This window comes from Anabas testudineus, chromosome 5 (assembly GCF_900324465.2).
Source record: "Anabas testudineus chromosome 5, fAnaTes1.2, whole genome shotgun sequence".
Lineage (NCBI taxonomy): Eukaryota > Metazoa > Chordata > Actinopteri > Anabantiformes > Anabantidae > Anabas > Anabas testudineus.
The window spans coordinates 12116557-12139552 of NC_046614.1; the positions used below are offsets into that span (position 1 = coordinate 12116557).

The window sequence follows — 22996 nt, forward strand, 5'->3', positions numbered from 1 at the left end:
TGTTGTATCATGACTTACACCATTCAAGATTCGGCCCTTACGGCATATAGTGTCCATTTCATGTTGGTTCAAGTCTTACTGGTACGAGAAATAAGGAAAACAAACCCAATGCATCCTCAAATTATTGCTGGCAGATGGCCAATGATAAAAAGTTGACTGAGGTTTTGAGTAATTTGGTGACAGTGACAGGAAGGATAAGGAATAAAGGGTGAAAGTCATTCTTGGCTACAGGAAACATATCCAGTCTGCTGTCTCTTGATAACCTGAGTTGCACGTTTATGAACTACAGTAGGAAACTAATGTGAACACAGACTAGGGTCAAATCGACCTCAAGGTTTAAGATGCCATGTACACTCACACACACACTTTTCTGCAGTTTTGAATTAGCTTAGTTATTCTGATTGAGGCACAAATGAAAAAAAAACACACTTCACATTTTTTTTAACAGAGCCAGTTTTTAGATACAGGTTAGTTTTTCTGTGATGCTACTTCATATATTGGGTAAAAAGGAGTCACTACATAGCTGTAACACATACAGCGGACATGTTTGTGAGCAGACGAGTTGTGGGAGATGGTGTTAATTGAAGCAGTGTGGGTGTGGTGATAGTGTGTCTCTAACCTCACATGCCCAGACAGTGTACAGTAAATGAACAATGGGTCTCATTTACACGGATCCAATGACTGTTGGCAGCAGTGCTGTTCCGGGAAGGTCTTTGTCTCAAGTGTTAAAGTGTTGCAGCCCACATGTCTTTCAAAGACCCATATGGGAAATTGGCATCATATAACCATGCAGAATATACAAACAGGACCTCTGGTTTTCTTTTTAGAGAGGTTTGCTGTTCTAGTTTATGTTCTCAGTGCTTCAGCCTGTTAAAGCCACAGATGCCACCTTTTACCACCATTTTAAAAAATTCCTTGTCTTAAAATATAATCCATAAAATCTAAAAGTTTAATATAGGCAAATGATCCATTTGAGAGAATCAGATTCATTAATTCATAATAACCAACAATAATTTGTAAGATGTCGCCACTAGAGGGCGCTGTACAACAAGGTTAACTGTTTTGACACGGTGAAGATCAGATTTAAAACTAATTTCAATTTGTATTTTTGGTCATTTAAAAAAAAAAATAGACCAAAGCACATATGTTAAAATAGAAAAGTAACTGTTCGAAGACAGAGTGAAATTAAAAAAATTATTTCACAGAAGTTGACACAAAATAAAAATTAAATGCAATATAATAATTAGGTTTAAGAAAAAATCTGATATGCAGGTTTCCATTTGCTCACAGAAGCATCACAGATTGGAGGTTAAAATAGAACAAGTAAAATGTTAAATAGATACAGTATTTTCATGGTTTCCAGCAAAACGTAACTTGTGAAATTGTTCTAGGCTAAAAATGGCCATTCGGTAAATGGGTGATCAGCCTCTATAGCTACTAAACCCCTGGGACTGTGCCACTTCGTGAAGTGGCTATTTAGATATCTTTGTGGAAAGTCATTCAAACAAATGACACACAAAATGACCACAATGTGTTGCAAAACATAACTATTTCAGTCTGTGTGTCTTTTACGTCTGTACCCGGTGGCCTATGAACCATGTGGAAATTATTTTTAAAAAGTATTTTAGAAAAAGAATTCAACAAATGTCTGAACAGCATTTCTTTTTAATTTGTGTGTAATGTATAAGGACATTACTGAAATAATCACATATGAGATTATTTACATCCAAGATGACAGCGACAGATGAACATCTCTGTTTGTCTCTGATCCCTTTTTGTCTCTTTCAGCTTGATTATGACACATGCTTTGGGCGAGAAGTGTGTGTTTATTTCAGATAAAACTCTGACAATAGCTGAGTTAAAATAGCCCACCAAAGGGTAAAACACAAGCAATTTGCTGATCTGAAACAGGGAAGGGGAACAGACTTAGTTATTACTTCACAGCTAAGATGCCACAGTGATCACATGATCACTGTGAATTAAAGGATACTGTTATCTTGAGTATGACTGCGTTAAGAGATTCTTCTGTGGAATAAAGTGGATTTGGCCCTCATGAAAAATATTATGCATTACAAAAATATTCATCAAGGAATTTTCAATGGAAGAAATAAGAAATGCGTACATAAACAGTACAGTATGAAGTATAGTCTCCGTTTCATCTATTCTGTTATTATGGATTAGATAATCAAACCAAGATGATTAAACAAGTCCAGTGAATGTGATCTTCTGGAAACTGGAAGTCATACCCTGAAAGAAAAAAAAAAAACAATTCATTTTAGTGATAATAATACTAATATCTTAATTATAAGAGAGAGCCATATTGTGTGTACTGTTTCTAATTTACTGACCCACCAAAGGGCAAAAAATAATTAGATAAAAATTTTAAATAAACCTTCAATACAGACCATGAATCATAAATTATGTATAAAGTAATAATGTGTTTAAAGCAGCATTAGTTGTTTTTTCAACCACTAGGGGGCAGCCACTACATGTTAGTGGTGCTTCTTCTTTACACATTCAGCAGATACAGAGCAACACCATCATTCATTGTTGAAATCATGTTTGTACTGTATTCACCCTCCTTTTAGTAATGATTTTGGTCTCCGCCAGTTCCAAGAAAAACATAATTTACCACATTAAGCTGCTCAATACATGTTGGATCAGACAACCTGAACAATAAGGTGAAAGATCTTAAAATGGTCTGAATTGTTAAAGGAAACCAAGTAAGGTGAGGTATTCCCCCCCCCCAAATGATTCCCTTAACATCACGTTGTTGATATATAAATGTATTGCTTAGAGTAGTTATCACTACAAATGTGCATTTCTTGTCATTTTCCAATGCAAACATGAGCCACATGAAGACGTTGATGCTTTAGCTGAATTGTCAGTGGTCATTACATTTAATAAGAGTATTGAGCAGTAATGTAATAACGTAAATTTCATCAAAAAAGACTTTACATAGAAAGGCTTCTAATAAAGGTTTTTCCCAGAGGGATCTGCACCGCAGACAAAAACATTGTAGGTACACAGGAAACGTGTTTGTACTTGTGCACCCAAGCAGGATGGAAATACTGCTGATCCAAAAACACAAAGAGGGAGAACAAGTAGAGAAGAGCGGGTTTGTGGAAATAGGCCAGATAAACCCGACTAATAAGAGCACGGTGCTCAGACCATTTCCTCCTCTTGGTGGAAGTCTGAGCGAAAAAGATAAAACGACAGGTCATTGGAGTTTCCATAAACCGGGTGTCTGAATGACACTTGCTTCAAATTAGGTGAAGCAGCCTTTTTATCCATGCAGAAACAACAACAGGATATCTGACAAAGGCAACCACAGAGTAATTTCCCTTCATCATCAGTGATTATGACAAGAAGCAGTTTCCGGCTGATGTCACAGAGATAGCAGTGATCTGCCGCAAATCAACTTTAAACCCAGCACATGAAAACTGTTCATAATAAACAGGTAGCATATATGTCATAAAGACATGTGGTACTTTTGATTATTTGTCTAATTGGTGTAGTAATATAGTTGTATACTTTGCAGATAAAGTGTTTAAATACAAAGAAAAAAAGAAAAGAAAAAGAAAAAAACCCATCAAAACAGGCATTGCTGAATTTCACGTAATAAGAGTCTGAAGTAACAAAATGCTCTTTTACAACAATCTCTCGTACATTTTTGACCTGAGTACATGTTTGTTCTAATACTGTTTTAATTAAGTAAAAATAAATGATTAACATTTAAGTATAAAAGAAGTAGCTTAATAGCAAGTAGAAAATCAGTGTTTCACTGCCCTCTGTTGGCAAAAGTGCCAAGCAATGAAAAAACTGATGCACCCCGGACACACAGGTACATAACTGCAGAAAGGGGAAAGATTTAAAAGTCAGCAAAACATGTTTTTTAACTGCTACAGTGTTAAATTCATTAAAAATCTAAACTTTTGTGACATTTACTGTGCACAGAATTTACAGCCTGTAAGTGACAGGTTTTCACTATAATTACTTTCTATTGAAGAAATAAAACCTGTGTACTCTGTGGATTTTTATTAAAGAATGTAAACAGAAGAAAAAACTGTTTAACAAATAGTAAATGTAAAAAGCATTTTGGCTGATCCGAGTCATTAATGCGACTACTTCAACTTGAAAATTTAAGCCTGCTTTCACACCTTCTTAAATGAAGTGAGCTGATACCTGCATGCTGCTCTGGCTGTCGGGTGGCAGACCGTTGTTAGTCCCACAGTCGTGTCTCACCTCTGTCAAACTGAGCTGGTGGGAGGAAAGTGTAGAGCGCGCTGCTCGAGGTATCACAGGACAAGGGTTAGAAACCTTAAAACAGGCAGAAAAGTCTAATTAAAAAAGTGTTTGGAGAGACAGATGCATGGTTGTATGCAAATTTGTAAGAAACATTGCAATTCGCCACCTTGGTAGCTGGGCTGTGTTGGTGTGAATGCAGAGAGGGCAGAGAGGTGTTGTAAGACAGCAGGCAGGGCTGCTGACGTCGGTCCATGGATGCTGAGGAGTGAGGTCGTAGGCCAGATGCTGACACAGTTGGGTACCTCATGTTCCTACCTAAGCTGTGTGACTTGTTTTCCCTGCGTTGGTACTCTATAGGGGACTGAAGAGCTGTAACAGACAGGAAGAGAGGTCTCATTAGTCTGATGGATCAAACTCTTACATCTGAAGTTTTACTAAAGAAACAATGAGCTCTGGCACCATTTAGGAAGTTCCTCTGACTCTCTAAAATCTGGACCACGTCATCGAGCCAAGCTTGCTGTATTTCTGGTGATGAGGCCTGCATGATGAAGCGTGTCAAGCTGCCGTCAGTCCCCCGGGAGGTCAGGACCAGACAGCATGGGTCTTCCTCAGAGTGCTTCTCTACACCTAAACAGCTGACCTGCAGAGCACACAGGAAAGAGGCATCACACAACACGAAACCAAAGACGGAAGCTTATGAATTCTAGCCTTACTGGAGCCTTACCTTAATGCTGTTTTTGAAAGTGTACCCTGGCAACAAGAAGCCTTTTTTCTTATCAATTGGCTCACTGAAGATGACCAGCTGCTCAAACAGGAAGACCCGCCTCTCCCTGGCTCTAGACAGGAAGCCACTTTCCTGCTCGCTGACAGAAAAGGTATCCTGCTGCAGCAGCTTCCCCTGAGCTGTGATTTTTCCCTAAAACGGTATGTGTTACAAATACTGTGATGTCCTGCAAATAAACCTGGGCTGCTTTAATCTGCTATCTATGATTAAGTTTCTCACCTCAAAACCTTGGAGTCTGCCCACATTCATCATATCATTACATCGTTTTGGCACGAAACACATCACCTCCACGGCCCTCTGATGAAGGAAAATTAAATTGTTGTGAAGACTGTTCCATACCGATTAAAAATACTCTTTATTTAAATTTACATTTCATAATGAGTGTGTACCTCCAGCTCCTCAACATCCCTTCCTGCTTTACTGTAGTACTTCAGGAAGTCCTGAGGGAGAACATTTCATATAGTGATTTAGTGTTTTATTAGGAATTGTTTTTGGAATAGTTAATCTTTTATAGGTGACTAACTTTTGCTGATGGTTTATTACAAATTGAGAAACCTGCTCCTTATTAATATATAATATCTGATCTATAACCTATACTAATCATGTAAAGCATTATTATTAACCATTAATAAAGCCACTAATCAGACAACTGTGTTTGTTTTTGCAGTGCTTTAACCTCTTAAACTGTTTTTATATGATTTATCAAATATAATAATATAATATATTCTTTATGCTAAAATACAGTCATGTTAGGCAACAAACCTTCAACAGAAGCTGATACTTCATGATCCTCTGAACAGGTTTGATGAGCAGGTCATTCAGTTGCAGTCTATGACCCAGCTGCTGCCTGAGATCCTTTCACAAAAAAAAGGGAGTGAGACGGTGTGTGAGAAGTATTTAACAGCATCCAATCAAATCTGCTGTCTAAAGTTTTACTCACCTCAAAGTAGGTCTCTATGTACTCGGAGACAATGTGCTCTGACTTGGGTTTGTTCTGACAGTAAACCACGTACATGTGAAGACGTCGTTCCTGCAAATTTAAGACAGAGAAACAGTTCCTGTGACTTTGTTATTCTTAATAATGCCTGTGTGTGTGTGTGTGTGTGTGTGTGTGTGTGTGTGTGTGTGTGTGTGTGTGTGTGTGGCAGAGAGAAGGATTAAAACCTCTAAGCTGCACCAGCTTATAGTTTCCTCTCTGTATTGTTGTGTTCCCATTCTCTCTAAGGCTTTTTGAACATTTCGTTAAATCAGTGCCTCATTAAATAGTTCCAGTGGCTGAGAAAGAATGGGTAATTTGCCGTTTTTTAATTAGGCATGCTACGCCACGCTGATGGAAGTCCGATAGAGAAGCTGTGGTGGGAAATGTGCACCAAATCAAATCATTTGTCCTCCTCCTGTAGCAAGTTTGTGACAGATATGCAATTAAACTAATTCATTTTCCCATGTGTTATAGTTTTATATCACCGAATCAGCATCTTTTCATTTGTCTGTGATAGCTGGGGCATTAAAAAGTGTGTGTTATTAACACAAGTGTGAAATACTAAAACATGAATAAGTTCATAGTGGGGTCTGCAAACATTTCAAAGACTTCTGGGATTTTGTATTTCCAGCACGTTTCCGCCCACAGCTTTGTGTTTGTGGGGCAAGTTTAACAGTGACTGGGCTCTTTACTGAAAAGAGATTGCAAGACATTTTATTCTGCAGATGCACCTGCAGACAATTTATCTGCAAGATGAAGCAACATCTGGATGGCAAGGGACCAAAGCTCGACAAAGACTCAGACCCCTGATCTATGAGACGGCTGCAACCTTCATCCAAACTAAAAAAGAAACTGCTCATGCACACTTGTTACTCACTGATCTTTCGACTCACGTGTTTGATGAAGAGTTGGGCCAAGCTGTCTGGATCACCCACACATTTCTCCAGCTCTCCCAGGAAATAACTGTGTGACACAACGCAGTGGAGGTCAGAAGAGAACAGTTATCCAACCAAATAAACAGACGCAGCCAGGAACATCACAGAGGACACTGGGGATGTGACACACATTGAACGATCATAAAACAGGAAGAGCTGAGAAAATCTGTGAAAGGAAGAACTAAGAGGGAAAAAATGATGAGACATTTGACTCACTCCTTATGCCAGTCATAGATCTGATGGATGTTTCCAAATACAATCCTGTCCTTCCCTTTCATGTCCTCGGGAACTCCCTGATTGGCCATGGTGGCCATGTAGCCCTATGCATACATATTCATTTATTTCATACACATATAAACAAAGACTCTTAGTGTAGGAATGAGTGTAAGTTTTTTCTTACATAAATAAAAAAGATGATTTGAAGAGAAACGCACCTGCACAATTAGTCCAAGATCTTCCACATATAACCTTTCTGTCTCTATCAGCTCTGTTAGCACATATCTGAGAGAAACAGAATAAATAAAGGATGATCATAAAATAAATATGAACAAAATAAAACAGGAGCAGTTCAGCACCTACATGCTCTTCTCTAAGGCGATGTTTCTCTCCTCTTCGCTGTCCTCTGTAGCCGACTGACTACCTGAGCAGTCAGTTACAGTGCAGCCATCTTGGAGAGTGCTGCTGCTGGATTTTTCACTCTAAACACACAAACAAGACAGTAGAGCAGTTAATAAGCGTCAATGTAACATATTACGCAAGAGGCTCTGAGGGGCTGTCAAAGGTTGTGGAAAGTACATCCTGTACTGTAGTGTACAGAAGTATTTTTTCAATTGATACTTTCTACTTCTACTCCGCTTCATTTAAATCGCTGTATAATTACTGGTTACTCTATAGCTTAGAACATAAAAGTAACATGTACTTGTTTGCTGTAGTTCTGGAAAATACATTTCCCATATACACTTTACAGTTCACTAACTGTAACTAAATTAGTAAAATCCTCCACAATATTTATTGTTACTGTTGACAGTTTATTGTACTTCTGTACTTTTTAACTTGTATGTAGAATAAGTTGTTTTTGACTGAAACCAACTGAATACTTCTTCTAACACCTAATACTGTGGTGCAGTGATTGCTGACTTCTGGGCACCACCCACACACACCAAAATCAGCATCCTTTGACACAGCCAAAACACATTTGTGGAAAAATAAGAAAATGTGAGGATCCTAATTCTGGAGAACACATCAGTGCAGAAATTTTGCTGATCCTCTAATGGAAAGTCACACCACCCCCAAATCACAAGTAATAATCGCTTTTTAATGTCTCAGCTTGCTGCTGAGGAGACTGCTTGGCAGGCAGAAGTAGAATGAGGCCTGACAGATGAACATTTGTCTACTCATATAATAAAAGTTGGCATAAAGCGACCACAGTGTGAAGAGTTGCTATATAACAAAGCTCACTCCTGACCTAAAAGCAGTATGGTCTAATGTGCATTTGACTGTAATCCTCTTGACATACTGTAGTCTCACCACATTTTGTTCTCTGCTTCAGTGCACTAGATGATAATCCTCATGTGGATCCAGTTTGTAGGTCAAATGTGCACTTTCTTTGTTATTTATCTTTTTTTTTAGGGTCAGCCTTTGCTCTCCCACACTGAGTCTAACTTGACTGTTGGCTTTTTCATGCAGCAGCCTCACACGTTGTGCCTATGAAAAAAGTCTGAGGCTTGTTTAAACTCTACATACACTGTGGTTCTGCTCCATCCAGCAGCCATTAAAACTGAGGAGCTGAACTCAACAGCTAGAAGTTCATTAGCAGCTCTGACAATCATGAAAAGGTTGAATCAATTTAGGAAATAGACTTATTTATTAGATTCTTGTCAAGTTGATTTATGCTTTCCTCATGTCTGTGCTGTAAATATGTAGCTAGTGCCAGCAGCTGGTTAGTTAAGCTTAGCATAATTTGTATGACCTGTGCAAAAAGAAACATTTAAAAGCATCAATTTGCTGTTTAACAAGATGGAGTGGTGCTATAAAGACGTGTAGCCCATGGCAATATAGAGTAAAACGAGCTGCTTTAAGCCTTCATGCTATACCAAGCTACCTGGATGCTGGCTCTATCTACATTATTTCCCACATAAGAATAATACCAATCTTTTAATTCTCAGCAAAGAAACAAATGAGCTTATTCCCGAAATGGTGAAACTAATCCTTTAAAGAGATGACTACACTGACCCAGGCAGCACAAGAATAAAGTTGTAAGGAGCCAAATTAAACACGCAGCTGATGGCGTTTATGAGCAATTATACTCCAAAAGGACTGTAGGACTGAGAAAGGTTGAATTTGATGACAGTCATTTATCAAGCAGACTTGTGAAAGGACTGTTCCAACTCCTCCTGTTATGAAAAGATTCTGACACTCGACTCTGTCGTCCCTTAAAGAGAACTGTCCCGTTTCTCACCTTGCATGTAGGCCCCTTTTTCTTCTCCTACTTTTGGAGTAAACTCTTCACCCTTAACCCTGACCCTGCTGCAGCCATCTACAGAAAGCTTGGCTAGGTGATAACTTCCAGATGCTGTCAAGGAAAGCCCACAGGATTGATTGCGCTCACTAGAGCCGTTCAGAAAGTACAGTGTAAAGTTTCCAGAAAGAAGTGTGTGTGTGTGTGTGTGTGTGTGTGTGTGTGTGTGTGTGTGTGTGTGTGTGTGTGTGTGTGTGTGTGTGTGTGTGTGTGTGTGAGCACGAACACTAAATACCGTATGTGGCGAAATGTGATGTCATGTTCTATTTATCACGCACAATTGGTGGAAGTGAAAGGTTGTGTGTAAATAACAGCCCTTTGACGAAAATATGACATCTGAACAGGATGCAGAGGGATAAGAGCACGTTTAGGATTCACAGTCATTCATAAATTAAATCCGGTGAATTAAAGCTGCTACGATCAGAGTGAAGCATTTAAAGGAGGGTGTATTGTATAGCTTGTTGCATTAATCAAACATTCAAGTGTATATTTCTCACCTTATTTCGATGTGTTTTCTTAAAAGATAAAACGTGTGATTTTGCACAATGCTGCCTAAAACATGTACATGCATGTATTATATATCATTTCCCAACTTTATTTGCACCACGGATGATTTTATATTGACTCTGATTGTTAATGCCAACAGTAATAAAAACACAGCTTATACAGATGGTGTAGAGCTCCGTGACAAACTGAATCTTTCCAATATCATGTTGAAATATGTATCCTGTATCCAAGTAATTACTACAAAAATAGTCTACAAACTTAATTTATTCTACTTTTTGTGCTACGTATTTTTTCATCATGGCTCAGACCTGCTACAGGCTTGTTGTACGTCTGCCACGCGTAGTCAGTGTGTGCAAATGCTTTATGGTGTATGGATGTTGTGTCTCTGAGGTTTTAATCCAACTTTCATCCAATGCTATATGAATTTTACACTGAAGAAGACATCAGTGTTCAATTCTGAACGTAGTTTACAGTATATATTTGTACTGTACTGTACTGTCTATATATTTGGAATAGAATATAATAATAAAATAGGATCTAATAGCAACTACCTACCTTACTAAAAGTAAAGTGGATGCAGTAAAGAATATTAGGGAATAACATACGACAGAATAGATACTACTGGAGTCAGATACCAGAGTCTGTGTGTCTCTGCCTTCCAGGAGTTCAGATAAGTAGCTCTGACATGATGGCTGTGAAGGAGACGGAGCTGCTGGACTTAACACACTATCTTTCCACCCCTGCAAACACAAATAAACACAATTAAAAACAATTAAAAACAATATTATTATACATGATAAAGAAATGTAAATATTAAGGTGAGGGCTCACCATCATTCCACAGGGGAGGATGTTGTAGTCATCGTGCGGTTCCTCAGGTCCTGGCTGATCCTCACTTTGGGGAAGAAGTGACCGTGGCTGCCTCCGGTCTGACCTGCGCATCTGCTTCTCAAGTTTTCCTGCCCCTCCTCTGGCATCAGAGCTCAGCTTGCGGACAGGGTTAGTGAGCCATTTCTTGAGGGTGCTGACAGGGTGCCGTGATCCTCCAGATGAGGAGTGTGAGCAAGGGCTAGAGCTGCCTGAGGCCTGGTGGGGCACAGAGCCCACTGATGGAGTGATACTGCCATCGCTGCCTGCCACAGAGTACGACTCGGCTATATAGAGAGAGACAGAAGAGGAAGGATTTGGTTAAAGAACACCAGCTAATAGCAGACCTCGCAGGTCAAATGCTGTAGATAGATTTCTACCCCAAAAACTTGCAAAACCTAAGTTCAGTTACAACTCTAGTGATGTAGATACTGAATGAAGCATTTAAAGTGGCCATATGATGCTTAATTAAGGGTTTATATTTTGACTATGTGTAACATGGTCATCCAACTTCACCAAAGTACATACAAGCAAAATATGACATCTTTAAACAATACAACTGACTTTTTCCAGTCATCAGTTGATTGTGTAAAGTCACAACTGCCTTCATTCTGGGGCTGACAACCTTTACTCCACAGCTGGATCTTGTTTCCAGCTTTGAGTCTCCAGACTGTGGAAACTGGTACCTAATCCTCAGCCACAATGTTTTAATCAAGTCCCCTAACATTAACGTTTCACTCTGTTCTGCTGATCGTAGCAAAGTGGAATCTTTCGGGAGTCTCCATTTTGTCGTTTTGGCCTCTTCCCAGAAGCCACTATTCCCTGTCAGCACATTTATATAAGCTGTAATCATAATAACAAGCTTTCAAGAAGGCAGTTAAAATCTGTGCCAGCCATTTGCCAAAAGAGCCTGATACAGACGTTAAACAAGACCCCATACTGACAGGAGAATACTAAGCTATGTGCTTTTTTTTCCCTGTTCTCATTTTGTTTATGGGGACCAAGAAAATCTGAATCTAAATACACAAATATCAACTTCACAGTCCCTAAAACTGTTCTTCAAATACATGTACTGTATATTTAGCTTGTTGTCTTAGTATCAGTCTCCTACAAAACAACCTAGATATTTACTATTGTGTGGATTCAAATAAGATCAGCAATCAAACTAAACCACCGTCTGGTGCAGTGAACAACACAAACTCATTTCTATAATGAGACGATTTAGAGGGAAGGGAGGAGGGTCTGTCTGTGTGTGTAGTGACAGCTGACCGGTTAGGACAGTTTGCTCATCTTCCAAATGAAACAAAATGACCCACAGTTGAAATGACACCAAGCACTGTGCACTTTATTTCTACATACTTTCTGAACTGAACCTTTATGGTGCAGGTTGGTCACTGTAATGTCCAAATCACCGCTGAGCTGAGCGACTCAGCTTGTCATGTTTGTTTGAGATGCTTATGCAATGTATTATTTTCCCACAGGGCAACAGCTGGACCACCATCCGGCCTGCAGGGAGTGTTAGCAGTGCGTGCAAGCATGCATGGTGGGATTGCATCCTTTCATGCAGGTACTATAAAATATGTACTTGTAACATTTGCATCTTCTGAAAACTCTCTATGAACATTTTCACATATTCCCGGGATGTTTTTTTTATAGCTTGTCCATCATGGAGCTGGTTTCATGTCCAAAACAAAGTCTCGGCTGAATGCAGATTAATAGATGGATTAAAGTTGGGTGGAGCTTAATTCTCCTGGCAGTCCCATTGGTTCAGAGCACACACCTACCCAGATGGAGATTGATGGCAGCAAACATGACCAAACATTAGCGAGAGGTCAATCTCTCCGACAGTAATCCTGTCTGTTGTACAGAGGCAGCTCGAACACTTCCAGCAAATTGTGCTGCACCTCTTGATTTGTGAAGGTGAAAACTATCGTGCTACTGAAATAGGAAAAATTGTTTGTGTAGTTTTAATTAAAAACTGATGACAGTGAGCAGGAGTTTACTTCAGACCTGTTCTTCTTATGCACACGTGCCAGATATGAGGGCCATTTCTTACTTTCTCAGATAAAACAGAAAAACAAAGTAATAAACACATTTCTGAAAAGTATCTGAGAGGATAATTATATCTATAAAGTCATTTGCAACTAAAGTGGCAGCTTGTCATTGAGATCTTGTATTTTATCATTAAAAGATAAGATGTGATGAGAAGAGAATTAAAGTCAAGTACTGCTTCACTCAGTCTCCTGAGAGCGAGCGTGCTGTTTTTATGACCACTTTACAACATGGAAGTGTTGAGGTGGTCTCTCTCTCTCTCTCTCTCACTCTATCGTAACGCAGATGGTCGGGAGTTAACTACCTCTTCCCCCACTCAACCCCATAAATGGTATTGGTCAGCAAGAGTAGGAACTAACAAGATGCTGTTTGGATCCCACCCCAAACAGAATGATGACACTTCACCAAGCCTAAGCAGGACTAACGGTACATGCCAGATTTATGAGAGAGCTGGTTATTGTTTATCCTTCATATCTGAGCATGCTGATGGATGAAGTTATCATCACTCCTATCAAATCCAGTCTTATATCATACAGTCTGCTTCAGGTCTTGTTGAAATACTGCCAAGAAAAATACCTCTCAGGCCACATCACTGTCACCGGCAACACCACAAATCAGCCACTCTCACATCAGCTGCACCCATTTAATCCCGCAGTTTAATTCCAGTGGGAGGACCTTTAGCATGTAGCTTGACTGTGAAATGTTCATGTAAGAGCACTCACAATATTACATAACAATTGCTGACACTTTGAAAAGCCTTGGGAACAGGGTTAAACAAAGGTAAAAATGCTAAATGGAGCTCAAACTTAAAACAGAATTTGATCAGAATGGCTCATAATCAGCTGATCTCACAGTGCTTACTTTTACTTTTGTAACTTTTGTAACTGTAAGTTTCATTTAAATGCATTATAACATTGATCAGTCACAATATTAACACCACCTGATGGTGCATAGGCACTCTGAGGGTCTGCAGCTCAGAGTGCTGCTAACTGTGCTTGCCTTACATTTTCCCATACTGACCCCTGTCAGTCACAACATTAAAATTACCAGAGTGTGTTAATGTTTTGGCTGCATATACACAAACACTTTTAAATGGAAATACAGTGATTTTACACGTAAAAATCTGGAGTACTGCTGCACGTACATAGCTGAAAATCAAGAAATCTAGGATTGTGTAAGTAGCAACAAAGAAGTGACTTCACTGGATCTTTTTCTAATACTAGTAACTCACTACAATCTCCCCTGGAGCCATCACCAGTCAAGTGGCACCGTGGGCAATGAAATCTTCGGGTTTTGAAAAGTAACACGTCTGGTTCTGCATCGATTGTGATACTTCTTTAATTTGCCTTTGCTGTAGCTGGCTGCTGTTGATACCTGCTCTCCACTGTTCAGCTGCCACTGTTGTAATCAGTTGTATTTGTTAGTAAACTGTGACGAGAATGATTAGAATTGATATCTCTTCAGCATATCTGATTACATCCTGCATGTTGACTATTGACCCAGTTTCTACTCCACCACTTCCTTTTTCCCACGACACTACAAGCTGCTCTCACTCGTACACTGTGGACACCCATTATAGTTTTTGTTTGCTGCCAATAAGCTTCCTTGGTCTGTTAATGTGCTCTCACTGAAGGTCTGGTTAAGCGTAGGGTTTAGGTTTGAGTTTAGGAAAAGTAAACTGAACTCAACACACCAATTCTGAGGTCTCTGGACTAGATGCTGGTTTGCTAACAGTTCACACAGTCCAAACTAAAAACAGAGAAGCAGCATTTAGTAACTCTTGACCCAGCTAAGTATGTTTAGGTTTTAAATGTTCTACAGTATTCCTGACTGAACCATAAACCTGCATTAATTGACTTGGCCTGGTCAACAACTCATGCAGGAAAGACAGGGAAACACAACAAACCCCAGTACACAGAAAACTACCAGCAGAGATTTACACGAGCCTCAGAAAAAATGTTATATTGCTTCAATTAAATTATGGTCATAACATCCTTTTTTTATTTATATAGGATTCAGTCATAAACTAGATATACATCTTGTAATTTTAATTAAAATCTTCCCTGCTGAGTGGCCTTGTAAAAATTATGTTCAGTGATATTCAACATGAACATCACAAAAATACTTTTCCAATTGTTAGATTGGATCAATGACAAATATTTATATCAATGATAATCAATGTGCACGCTGCAAGATGTAGAAACACAGAACTGACTGCAAAGAAAAGTCATAATTCTTGGAGGGTCTGCCTCCTTTCCTTTAACTTATTTCTTATATAAGACGTTTCAATGCTTTTAATTAGCATTTTAATGTTTGAATCAATATTTCTTGCTCTGAATGTGTTATTGCACCTTAAACTACATTTAATTATTTGATCTTCAAGTAAATGTGAGGAGACTCTAACGCAAATCAATCAATGTCTGTTCATCCAGCCCGTCCCGTGGTTCAGCAACAACAATTACTATGTACATACTGTACTAAATATTTTTGTGCTCGCCAGTCATCGTGATTACTTCTTCACATACTGGCAGCGATGACATCACACACTAAAGGGGAATGGACTATTACTCATGGACATTTCTGAGTCAGAACGATATATGTGTAATAAGACAGGGAAGTTGCTGGCAGGACTATTAAGTAGATTTCCAAGTAAATGTCCCAGAAAATAACTTTATCTGAAGGTGTTTTGTTTTCTCTGACTTTATTAATAGCTGTTGAACATCTTGCCAAATGAACAGAAACGTTCGGTGAGCGAGAGATAGAGTAGTGTTGGAGTTATAAGAAGTCTTCAGGGAAGGTAGAGGGAGATCAAACTGCAGAGAGGAAAATGCTTTGAGATAAAGACTCTACTGTAAAAGTATATCGTTCCAAGCACACAATAAAATAAATGGATAGAAGAAGAGAACTTACTAGTCTTTCTATAAAGAAAAAGCAAACTCATCCACAGACTCACAAACACACAAACTGTTATATTAGGAGTCAGTGAAGAAGAAAACACCCTCATCGCATGAGAAAGGTGTCAGAGATGTCTATTAACCGTTGCAAAGAAAGGTGAGAAAGCAAGGCAGCTCATTGATGGATGTTTTCATTTTCTCATTTCACACGTCTGTTTGCAGTGCCTGTCAGTGCAGAGCAGATCAGAGAGGAGCTGCTCTGTAATCGCTCCACCACCAACTGGAACAACAGGATTTAAGGGTCAGGGCAGTGATGGGACATGTCTCTGTGCCTGTGCATGTTCAAATATGTGTGTGTACAGTTGCCTTTCCTCTGAAACTGTGTCACAGTATTGTAGGGGTACAGATTAAGGAAATCACTTTCTGTTTGTGTTCACTAACACAAATATGTACACACTTTCTGCGCACAGCTAAAAATGCATGTGAAATAAAAAAAAGTTATTAAAGATAACAGATGAAAAGTCTTTCACGTTCTGAAAGTGGTCATCAATCTAAAGCTTGAGGCATACAGTGTTTCACATTAAAACAAAAACAAGTCATACAAGTCAAGCTGTAAACTGCATTGAAACACCACTAACACTGGAGCACATCTAATACAATCCACAAAAAAACAATGGCTTCTCCAACAGCTGTTGTTTTAACTCTAGGAACAAGACCAGGACTTTAAAACTGAGACTTTTGATATGTTCATAAAGAATAAGAAGGCCAGATAGGTACTGTGAGGCAAAGTCATTTAAGGATTTATACACAAGCAATAACAATTTTTACGCAGTTACTCAGATACTGATTGCCAGTGCACAGATCTGAGACCAGGTGTGACGTGATGAAAATTGTTTTGCTTTGTTTTTTTTTTTTTTTTCCACTGGGATTCCTGAGGCAGCATTTTTGGATAAGCGGCAGTCTGTCTATAGGTGAAAGTAGACCAATGAAGAAGACTCTGTATTAGTTATAAGTTATAATTATTAAATGCATGTATGTTTTTTTCTGCCTCTTAACGTTGATATATTCTTTAAATTATATGCTCATGTGATGTTCAAGACATGGATGAGGTCTTATCCAAATCACTGATGGCACACAGACTTTCTTGATCTTATCATGGAGCAAGAAGGTAACACAAAACATACTTGCTGTTGCAGAGGCTTAGCACACAACAATTACTTCCATCTTGTCATTATCAAGCTGGAGAAAATCGTGGGACTTGAAAAGAGTGACGCTGCAGCAGCACGCCGCGTAAATGTTTATTATTAGCAGGAAAAAAAGTAGTCACTAGTGTAAACTAATGCTATCTCCACATCATAACAAATCATTGTCAGTGACACAGACTGAGATCATAATAAGATTGTTCTATTCTGTGTCCCATATTTATCCTACAATGTCTTATTCTTCCGGAGACAAAAAAGTTGATGTTATCTAACTATCTGTGTGTGTTTGTGTGTGTATTTGTACGGCATACATTGCGAAAACCAGGAGTGATGAGTGAGGAGTTTTAGACTGTGACAATGAGGATATTTTGGGAAAATTAAGACATGTGTACCAGTCCTCGACTTGGTTTTAGGGTTAAGTATGTCCCGTGTGTGTGTGGTGGGGGTCTTTAAGCCTGGAGTTTTTTTTTTAGAGAGAGGAATGTTGAGACAGTGACTCACTGACTTGTGTTTCCACGAGTCAGTGTTCAGCAGCATTTTCAGAGACACTGCAGAGCTCCAGATGTGACCCCCATCACTGACTTTTCATTTATTTGAAACATGAATCACTCACTGGCTGCTCTCGTCGTACCTGTATCAAGTTCTTCCAAAAACAAACCATACACACACTGTAATTCAATCCAGATACATCTGAAGGGAAGAAAAAACAATGCGATTTGGCGTCTGTCTTCTTCAGGAGCAATGATACAGCTAAAACTTCACCAACACTCAACAATTCAGGGACAATTCTCACCTGACACCAACACCTGGGTCGGGAGCTGTAGCCCACCATATTGAAGTATCTTGTCAGTAAGCAATCAACATTACTGTTGTGGCTAATATGACACAATGCCAACATGTCATATTTCTTTTGCTTGGATGACAGTATGCACCGGTTTTACACTATATTCACTCTCAAAGGCAAATAAATCCCAGCAGGGACAAAAGAGTCCTGCTACCTAGTACACTAGGAACTAGTAAACCACTGTTTGCTGACAACATGACATCATAACAAATAGTTGTTTATTGAACTTTACATTCAATAAACAACTATAGACCAAGATAACAAAAACAGGAAAAACACTGGGATGCTAAGATTAGCCTGGACCCCAGGAAGACTAGTAACCACTTTGTGGAAGATAACCATTATCTGTTTACTACTCCAAGAGTAAAGAAAGTAGATCTGGCTGAGGAGTGTGTTGCTGGAGTGTGGAAGAAACCGGACTACAAGCAGTACTAACTTCTAGCTAGAAGGTGAGTATTTCACACATTATGCATTTCTAAATACATATTTTTATTTAGGACTGGGAAAACAATAACAACATGTTTCCATTTTTACAACTGATGAAAAAGTGGACACATGAAAGACACATGACTAGTGTTATTCTTACACTTCCCCCTGAGTTTCCCCAATGCTGCTGCTCTCTCAGAATTAAAGAAATGGACAATATGAATAAAAATGCACACACGTGACAGAAATAAACGTGTTTTTAAAAAATGTGTAAGATATACCCAGTGGATTTTACTGTGACTTAGAGTTGCAAACTCTTGAAACACCCAAATGGTTCTTCTGACATGTACAAGCAACAAGATCCACTGTGTGCAACAACTTTAGCAATTTCGAGAGACATGCTCGAAACTTGGTGCACAGATGTTACTCAGAAGATGGACAGTAAACGTCCTGAAGAGCAGAGCATCTCCTTACCTCTGACTCGGACAAAGCAGCAGCCACATTTGCGGAGCAGTTTACTGAACAGGTGCTGACACCCACACCCTTGCTGGTGGTGACCCCCTCTCATGATGATCCACTCCTGCTGCTAGACCCAAGACTATCAGAAGCTGGCATAATGCTGGACGGACACACACATGAACACATGCACACACACTATTCCTGTGGTAATTCCCAAACGAGATAGGAGAAGTGAACAGAGAGCTCCTTGGTCATAGTCCAACTGTGAGTAGAAACCACTGAGACACAAAAATGCTGTAACTATGCCATGAAGATAAACTGCAGCAGAAAACCAGAGAGACCTCCACTCGCCTATCTCTCTGTGTGGTCAGATAGTGGGCAAAGATTATGTGGGGGATCAGAAGTAAGTGAGGGAGCGACAGAGAGACAGAGAAGGGGAGGGGCTGTGATGAGGGAGGGGATGGCAGCCAGCACGCTGCACTGCTGTGCCAGCATCTGTTCTCCAGTCCTGCCTCCTCGCAGCTGCCCTCCCTTCCTCTACTGCTCCCCCCTCCCCTTCGTCTTCACACCTCCCTCATCAGCTTCCCTTCTCCCCCTGTCACTGCACAACCAGGAGCTTTTTCCATGAAATCACAGTAACTTTCCGCTCAGTTTGTCGCTTTTAGACATGCTGTCTAGCTCTGTGAATGCCAGTATCAGTTTGTTAATCCTCCGCTTTCCTCCTGGTTCAAATATCTGAACGTCTTTCAGACAGATTTGCAAAACAAAGTCCAAAGATTAAAGAAACCCAGAGGATTGATTTACTCTGGTGCCACCATGAGGTTGAAGTTTGTACTTTTAAGTCTTGATGACAATTAAATGGACTGTTGTGTCCCCAACAGGATGATTTTTAATAACCTAATATAATTCCTAATGCCACCATTATGTTAATATTGAATTTGTGCACTACTTTAATACTGGTTTATGACTATAAATATGTTAGTAATCATTATATTTACTAGATTATATTTACATTGTTTTTGTGAGTATATCAGCATGCTCTAATTTAGCATTTAGCTTAAAAGCACTGCACTAAGTAAAGTACAGCATCTTAGAAGACTATTTTAATCTTGTTAACACAAACATGTACTCTCATCTGTTACTTTACTCTGCTCTCTGCTCAGCTGAATTAATAATAGATTACATATTTAAATAAAATATACTTACAAAAAGTCAAAGGGATCATTAGATGGTAAACAAGGAAGGAAAGAAGACAAAATACAGTTTCTTTATGCTACACAATCTGATGCGTAACTTAAAAATAAAAGAAGGATAAAAATCAATTTAATAATCATTGTCTTAAGTTAAGCTAGCCACCAACAATATGTACAAACTGTACTGAAAGATTCGTTAGATTTGATTAAATAGCACCTATAGTCACCTATACTGCTTAGTAAGTTTTATAGTCACCCATAATTAACACATTGTGCACTAATAGGATGACAACTAATCAAGTAAATAACTGAATAAAAACAGCCCCAGATGACAAAATGTAAATGTAAATGTGTTATATTGTAAAGTGGTAAAAGACATCCTGCTCTAATCATCACACAAGCTGAACAGTCAAGCATTTCCTGTACTGTGGAAAAACCAACACATGGAAACACCCTGCGCACAGCAAACTAAATGGGCAGGATGAAGGAAGGCCAATATAAATTAAAAGCCGAGATAAAGTATTTAAGACTAGCAGATCTTCAGAGGACAGCTATGCAGGCTTGTGATAGTGTGTGTCTTGTGTGATCTAAGGAGATGTCTACATAAACTCATACAAACCCAAACATGGATACAGTCAGTGAAGAATAAAAATGGAAAGGGAGGAATGAGTGTGTAATGAAGCTGCTGTTTCTATGAGAAACACATTATTATACAGTTTCACACTGAAATAAGTGCATATTCTCATCACAAGTTGACCAACACAACCCTGGAGTCTCAATCCACTAAGGACAGACTACAGCTATAAAAATCCCAAAATGCTCTTGCTCTCTTGGCCACTGAGTTAACCCTTTGAAAAACTCAGCTAAAATGATCCCTGTGAGCTGAGAAAGCGCTGATCTTCCCACAATTTAGGGTTATTATTATGTTTGTTTATTGTATGAATGTGTGCAAACGCGCACGAGTCAACATAGCTAATATTTAATCGTCAGAATAAAGAAACGGCTTCTTTTTGCTTTTAGTGTTGTCTTAAATGTATCAATTAAGTGTGTGTGTGTGTGTGTGTGTGTGTGTGTGTGTGTGTGTGTGTGTGTGTGTGTGTGTGTTTTCAGTCAAATTTCTGACGTGAACATTGCTCTTCCTTTCTCTCAGATAGCTCCCCACTATCATAAAAGATGCCACGTTTTTTCTCTAAATTCATTGAGGACATCAGCAAAACAGATAAGTTGAATGTGTTACCTTTGCATCCTGCTGCCACCCTGGACCTCCTGGACCACTTGAAATGAAGCCTGATGTCCTGACTGTTTTTATTAAACAGTTTCTGCCGACTTGTGTCTGAAATCTTAGACGGAAATAAGTAAGACGCTGAATAGGAAATGATTGAATAACACTTTATCTTGTCCATCAAAAGCCTTATTTGTAGCTGTATTTGTATTATTTATTTTCTTCAGTTTGTCCACTCCCTCTCCACTCTTCCCTTGTTTCTATTTTTGCTTGAGCTGAAGTAGTTTTTATCTTATCTAAGGAATTTCTTTAGAGTACGGCACTGATTGACTGATTGGTAGACAGCATAACATAAAATCCTAGACCAAAGAATCTATAAAACACTAAAAACAGGCTAGAGCCACATGTACAAGTTAAAGTTGACCACTGTGACTTAGATTAAAAACTCTCTGAGCCTACTACAACTACCATCAAAACATCTGCAGATAAAGTCACATCATGTTTTTCTTGTAATAACCAATTATAGAACTATAACAGATTGATAATGGTAAAGAAGCAGCAAAAGAAGGAAGAAATGAAAAGAATCATTTTTTATTAGATTTGAAAGCCAAGGCAAGATTGCAATCTGGAAATTAAAAACTAGTTTCTCTCTCTCAGCATCTGTATAATTATTACAAGTATTCCAAGTTATGCAGTCTTTCAGCATTGAAGTTTGTTATTTACATCACCTCACTCCTCGTGGCCTTGCAGACTAAAGACACTCACTTTATCAACCCTGCATCTCAGAAGTTGTTCAGTCCTCCCTTGCATTTTGTCTGAAGTCTTCATTGTATATTTGTTGCTCTTCTGCGTCCTTTTGATCCTGTGGCACCTTTAATTTCTACTCTAAGATCAATTTAAAGCTCCATGCTTGATCCTTGTGTATTTCTTGAAGAAAATTGTTGAAACAATTTAAAATGTTTCAGAAAAACATCTCTGGCATCCTGCCTGACCCCAAGCAGAAGAACAAAAGTAGATGTTCTACACTTTGCAGATCTTACCAGATACTTTGCTTCATCTGTTTGGGCAGATGAAGACAGCTGCTCGGGTAGGATCTCTCCTCAGGCTAAGGGGGGGTCAACCTGTCAGAACAGGTCCAGCCACGTCCCACAGGTCCCAGGGGCTATGGGATGTGGCTGGAATGAAACTAAAACTTTAAACTCTAAAATCTCACTTTAGAGAAAACAAAGGCACTTTGGATTAAATCACATTAACCTTTTATGTAAATGTTTGATATTTAGGTCATTAAAAAAACGCTCATCAGTTTCCCTGTATTAACACAACATGACAAAGGCCACAGTCTGAATTTAGATTCTGTGTGAGATCCCCATCCTGTGGTAAATCTGAGAAATATGACATCCCTCAACCTTTAGCTACAACTGCTGTTATGTGAAGCTAATTCTGTTGCTGCTTTAGCTTTGAGTTTCAATTCTGTCATATCTGGTGGGAATTGAGAGTGTGTTAGTCTTGACAATTACTGTAATTAGCTTCCTCTGGCTCAAGCAGTTTGAGGTAAAAACCTTATACATTTAATGTTGGACTAAGAGTTTATTAATATCTTTAGGGTTTGCAGTATTTTTATTTTAATACTTAATAGTACTAGCATAAATGCATACATATATTTAAGACAGTGTGTGATTTCACGTACTGTATGTTGACTGATGGTTACGTCCCAACCAGGTATTTGTATCTACACATAAAACATAAAAACAAAATTTCAGCCAATGCCTAAAGTAAACATCAGTTTTTGTTAAATATGATCAGACACTGCTGACATTATATCTCAATGATTTACCTTCTAAATAACTATCGTAGACAATAAAATATA

The 22996-nt window shown here is 38.8% G+C and overlaps 1 protein-coding gene across 1 annotated transcript; it reads right to left on the minus strand.

Annotated features, from left to right (window-relative positions):
- Positions 1–1649: 1649 nt before the first annotated feature.
- arhgef25b (Rho guanine nucleotide exchange factor (GEF) 25b) lies at positions 1650–19114 on the minus strand. The gene is made up of 16 exons (XM_026350253.1): positions 18730–19114; positions 10802–11124; positions 10607–10711; positions 7526–7644; positions 7381–7447; positions 7163–7266; positions 6905–6974; positions 5973–6062; positions 5795–5887; positions 5422–5472; positions 5252–5329; positions 4973–5164; positions 4708–4888; positions 4415–4617; positions 4186–4320; positions 1650–2247 (listed from the first exon to the last, which is right to left on the minus strand). The coding sequence occupies exons 1-16, from the start codon at positions 18821–18823 to the stop codon at positions 2200–2202; spliced, it is 1953 nt and encodes a 650-aa protein (XP_026206038.1). The 5' UTR covers positions 18824–19114; the 3' UTR covers positions 1650–2199.
- Between the last annotated feature and the right edge of the window lie 3882 nt (positions 19115–22996).